The 5,541-nt window shown below is 57.9% G+C and overlaps 1 protein-coding gene across 1 annotated transcript; it reads right to left on the bottom strand.

Moving 5' to 3' along the window:
• Positions 1-1,377: 1,377 nt before the first annotated feature.
• LOC123622606 (cystatin-C-like) lies at positions 1,378-5,067 on the bottom strand. Its single transcript, XM_045529106.1, has 3 exons — positions 4,725-5,067; positions 2,805-2,918; positions 1,378-1,716 (listed from the first exon to the last, which is right to left on the bottom strand). The coding sequence occupies exons 1-3, from the start codon at positions 4,959-4,961 to the stop codon at positions 1,633-1,635; spliced, it is 435 nt and encodes a 144-aa protein (XP_045385062.1). The 5' UTR covers positions 4,962-5,067; the 3' UTR covers positions 1,378-1,632.
• Positions 5,068-5,541: the final 474 nt, after the last annotated feature.

Raw genomic sequence — 5,541 nt, 5'->3', positions numbered from 1 at the left:
GGCTTTGCTGGTGCAGCATGTGAGGGGCCGGCCTGCGGGCTGTTTGCTGGACTCCCCTTTCTCATTTCACCTTTGGTGTTTACAGCAGTGGCCACAAGAGACCTTGGTCCCTGCAGCTGTGAGCATGGAAGGTGTTTGGGAACCTGTCCCAGTGGGACCAGCCCTGAGGGCTGCACCCCTCTGCCTTGAAACAGCCAATGGATGGACACTGTGGGGTGAGCCCTGTGTGCATCATAGGACTGTCACCTCCTGTTCAGGGCTGGGAAACAGCCACTGTTCCAAGGAATTATGCTGACTCCCAGGTGGTGTTCCTTGGGAACTGAAAAGTACTTCTTGGAAAAAGAACCTAAATCATGTCAGTCCCATTTGTGTCTTAATTTCTCCATCCCTAATGTGAAGCTTGATGTAAGGACTTGCTTTAAATGCAAGTCCAGAGAAAGGGCTGGTGGGTGTAACTGTAAAACTTTCCAGCTTAGGGCACGACCTTCCAGTGTAGGGCATGATCTCCACATGTAGGGCATGACGTCCCAGTGTAGGGCATGACTTCCCAGTGTAGGGCATGATGTCCCAGTGTAGGGCATGACGTCCCAGCGCAGGGCATGACGTCCCAGTGTAGGGCACCACTCCCAGGTTGGACCAGAGCAGGCACTGCCTTCACTCTAGGATTTTCCCCATCTTTGATTCTGGGTGCTGTTTCCCACAACCAGTTACACACACACACAGATCCTTTTAGTCTTTCTTTTCATGTAGGGGCCTAAATTCTTCTGGGCAAAAAAGTGGACATAAATCACTGTTTATTAGTCCCTAGGGAATTTGATGGGAGAAAGTCAGTCCCTGGGGTCTGACCAACTCTGCAGACATGGCTGGGATCTACTGCCTGGCCGGCTCCGCTGAGGGCCTCCTCCCCGTCTGACGTCCTTTAGCGGAGCACCGCAGGAACAGGGCCAGCAGCCTGGGCACCCTGCTCCATAGACCCCTTCACCAGGGGCCGCTGTAACCGAGCACCTGGGCTCCAGCCCTCGCTGCTCTTGTCCCTGCTCTGAGACTTGGATATGCCCAAAGTGGCTGCTCAGTGCCCTGATGGGCTTATCAGCTCCCAGGTGCTGATTTGCTGTCTAGAACCAGCAGGACAAGGAGCCTTTCACTGCTGAGGGCAGTGTTTTTCTTTTCTTTTAGAGATCGGATCTTGCTCTGTCATCCAGGCTGGATGGCGAACAGTGACAGGATCACAGTTCACTGTAACCTCCAACAACTGTAACCTCAGCCTCCCAAAGCACTGGGGTTATAGCGTGAGCCGCCGCACGGCCCAAAACCCTCCTCATGTGCACATCCCCAAGACGGAAAAAAACTCAAGATGGAGCCAATGCTACTCTTTTATTAAAGGAGGGGGGAGCAGAGCGTGTGCACCACGACCAGCAAATTTGAGAAGCGGTAGGGAGAAAGGAACAGGTGGAACCCCATGGCTGTTCAACAAAGGCCTCCGAAGCCTTCTCCATTTGCCTCCCTCCCGGTGCTGGTGCACAGAGGAGACCTGAGGCAGAGCAGGGCCTCCATCCCGGGCTAGGGAACACTACAGGGAGCTGTGAGGTGTGGGGAAGAGGGGGTAGGTGCAGCCCAGCCTGGCACAGACCCCTAGGCCTTCTGACAGCTGGATTCCACCAAGGTCATTGAATCCTCCCAGGGAACACTGTAGATCTCAAAAGAGCAGAGCTTTTCCTATGAAAGAGAAAAGAGAGGGATAGTCAGCGCAGGTTACAGTTGAAAGGGAAGATGCCCAGCCATGGGATGTCAGGGTGGCGGTGAGCAAGCTTGGGGGTGAGACACTCGGTCCCCACCCACCCCCGCCGAGTCCCAGGACAAGCAGCCTGACTGTGCAGTGACTGCTCTTTGGTCCTCCAGGGCTCCAAGAGCACCAGCTGGCGTCGTGTCCCCCACCTGGAGCACAGGACCCCCCAGTGTCCTGCCCCAGCACAGCCCTGGAAGGAGCAGCCTGTGCAAGGCCACAGGAGCCCAGAGGGTGCCGGTGGGGGAGGCAGCTTGCTGCCCCCAGGCTCCCTCCACCTCCAGCCTCTGGGCCAGCACTGAGAGGGCCAAGGGGGAAGACCCCAGGAGAGGGGAAACGCCCCCCAAAGAGCCGGGGTGTCAGGAGGGGAGTGGGTGACAAGGGGAGTGTGGCTGTCCCCAGTGCAGAGACCTTACAAGAACCAGCCAGGTCCTTGGAGCAGCTAATGTGTGAGTGGGGGCAGCCTCGGAGGGCTTGGGCCACTTACAGGCCTCTGATTTCCTCTAATCTGCTCAGCGTGGCCATGGCTGTGGGCAGGTGGCCAAGGCTGGCACTGAATAAAGCCCTTCTCCCTCCCTTGCACCCCCCTCTGAGGCTGGTTCCTCCAGCACAGCAGGCAGCACCCCAGAACAGGCAGGGCTGTGCTCTCAGTAGCCCCATTCCCAAGCTAAAGCCCTCTTAGCAGTTCAAACTAGCCATGTGCACACACCCCTCCCACTCCTCCCCATACGCACACAGGTGTGCATCTATGTAAACTCACATGCACCCCTCACCCACAGGCATCTGTGCATGAACCCCCACACTCCCCCCACACACTCCCATGCACCTCGTCCCACACACCCCAACATGTGCACAGGGACAGGCGTGCATTTCCCCACACTCCCTGTGCTGGCAAACACTCATGCACACACGCACCTCTCTGTATACACACACACCCTCCTGAACAGGTGCGGGATCACAGGAACACACACGTCCCCCTCTGCCGGGCATTACTGGCCCCTGACCCGCATCAGGCACATACCCTCTTCAGCCGCTGCTGCTCATGGAAGGGACAGTTGTCCAAGTTGGGCTGGGACTTGGCACACGTGGTCCGGCCGATCTTCACATCAAAGAAGTAGTTCATCCCAGCCACGACCTACACGTGTGCAAGAGCAGGATTCCCCTACAGCACTGCCGTCAGTTTCACACCCACACTGGTAGTTCGCTGTTGCTGAGTTACTGCGTGTGCCCAGGGGCTTCATGCCTGCACTCCTGAGCTGCCACACTGTCACCTGCAGGCCATACAAGCCACCTGCTCCTCCCAGCTGGCGGGGGTGCTGTACCCCAGGTGTTCCCTTCTAACTTATCTTCTCTGAGCAACTCCACCGAGGTGTCACATGCAGCAGGAAAGTGGATGGTGGAAGCCAGGGACTAATGCCCTCACTGCGTTCAGGAATGGCAGGCGCGGCTCTGGGCAGCCAGCCCGGGTGGGGCCAATAATCGGTGCGTGGTCTAAGCACTAGTGAGGCCTCCGTGCCCGAGCAAGGATTCATCACACCCTGCTCACTGCGGCCCAGAGGCGGGGAGCGCTGATCCATGCTAGGAGGGCTGTCATCCGACGATGCAGTCTCAGCTGGCTTCCAGCCACCAGCGCACAGCCCGACAGAATCCCACCGTCTCTGTTTTCCCCAGATCTATGTATTCCCTCGTTTGTCAGTCGGAAATGAGATGCTTCACACACACGAAGGTTTTAGGCCAATAAGAGACTGCTCTCGAATGCCCCTGTTTTAAGTGTGATTTGCTGGCAATATTTCTCAAGTGCGTCATACACCTGCGTGATTTACATTTAGATTACAGAATAGAACTGAGCCCTGTCCCTGCACAGGGCCTCCCCCAGACATGCCTTGTCAGAACTGTGGAGCAGGACGGGATGAGGGGCTCTGGGATCAGGGCTCTAGACCTTGCCCTGTTGGATTCGTGATTCCTCCGGTATCGGTCTGCCCATCTGTCAAATGGGCTCCCAGTACCAATGAGCTACAGGGTCTTGTGCTTCACTCCAAGTTAGAGCCACCCTGGAGAGGCATGGGCCAGCAGAGACCGCAGCACCGGGGGGTCCACCTCATGTTCAAGGGACAGGACAGCAGCTGAGGGTGCAGGAGGGGAAGTGGGGCTGTCTGGACTCACTGAATTTTTGAGAGTAGGTGGGAGGATGTCTACACACTGGTGTGCCAGGCCACCCTGTGCTGCTCTGTCCCTCTGGGCAGCTGTGAAATGGGTGCAGGGCAAGCTTGGGCCCTAGCAGCCCTCCCTGACGCCCCCTCCTGGCCCCTTCTCCATGCTGACTGCCCTCCTCCTCTGCCACAGTCTAGCTGCGCCCAGGCTGCGGCTGGCAGAGGCAGGGTTCAGGCGTGGTCCTCTACACCCCAGCAGGGACTCAGCTGCCTGTGGCTGTGGGTGGTGGTCTGCTGGGCTTAGGGTGAAGGTCGCTCACCCTAGGGGCTGCTCCCAAGGCCATGACTTTTGGAGGGAGCATGTACCTTCAGGACCAGGAGGCCAGGCTCCCCGAGTGGCACCTGCTGCGGGCACTCAGGGAGGAGGACATGCCTCCTGTGTGTGCACAGTATGACCTGAATCTAACCTTCAGGGGGCAGCAGGTTCAGCAACTGTCTCTATACCACAAGTGGCCGGACACCAGGAAAATGCCAAGGACAGGAAACAGACTGGCTGCTGAAACGTGAGGGCGGCTGCAGGTTAGAGGAGGCTGAGGAGACAGGGCAGGGGCTGTGATGAGAGCCTGGGTGTGTCCCCGGGTATAAAGGCCATCAGTGGGACAGTCAGGGAAGTCTGAATAAGTCTGAGCATGAGATACTTGAATGTGCCTGTGCTGACTTGCTGGTAATGCTCTCTGTGGGGGCAAAGCCAGCCGGGACTCAGGACCCAGTGGGGAGGGGGCAGCACGCACCTGCTGGCGGGCACGCACCACCTGCCGCACTCGGCTGTAGTACACGTCATTGCTCTCCTCGTTGTATTTGCTGATGGCAAAGTCCAGAGCCTGCTGCACTTCCTCATCATTGACATCTGCTTCCTCGATGCCGCCCGAACGTTTGGAGCCCTTGGCCACGGTCTTGGCCAGGGTCATGGCCAGGGTCACGGCCAGGATGGCCAGCAGGAGCAGTGGGGCACGCAGAGGGCTGGCCATGGCCTGCTCAGATGCACAGCGAGGAGCCGGGGCTGCAGAGGAGCTGCCGGTGTGATCCTGAGGCCTCAGCGCCTTCCTGCAGGCTGCAGTGCTTTTACCCTGCTGGGGCCTCCCCACCCACCTGCCCCCAGGTTCGCTCCTCCTCTTCCTCCTCCATCTCGCCACCTGCCTCCTCCTGCCCCCCCTCCTGCCACTCCCCCAGTCCTGCCCCTCCTCCCCAGTGCTCCCAAGCTAGTGGCACCCTGGTCTCCAGAGAGGTGACAGTGAAAGCAACATGACCTTCTCACTGTTTCCCCAGAAAAGGTAAAAGAGAAGTCTTGGCCTCCTGGAGTTGTCCAAGGTCAGGGTTATCTCTGAGCACTTGGTCAAGGTGTGGGAGTCCTAAGGGCAACGTGTGGTTTCAGAGGCTCCCGGGACACCCGGTCCACACCCTGCTCTGAACTTGTTTGCCAAACATAAGGAAACTAACCTTTTGGGAAAAGGTCTCTGGGTTCATCTTTCAAGCTCGTTATTATTCAATAAACACACCTTTTACCAGCTTCTTGTCGGTCCAGATGGTCCAGGATCTGGAGACTGAGCC

This window comes from Lemur catta, chromosome 17, assembly GCF_020740605.2.
Source record: "Lemur catta isolate mLemCat1 chromosome 17, mLemCat1.pri, whole genome shotgun sequence".
In the NCBI taxonomy this organism is placed as follows: Eukaryota; Metazoa; Chordata; class Mammalia; order Primates; family Lemuridae; genus Lemur; species Lemur catta.
Note: the sequence above shows the minus strand (reverse complement) of the source record. Positions and strands in the feature narration are given on the sequence as shown.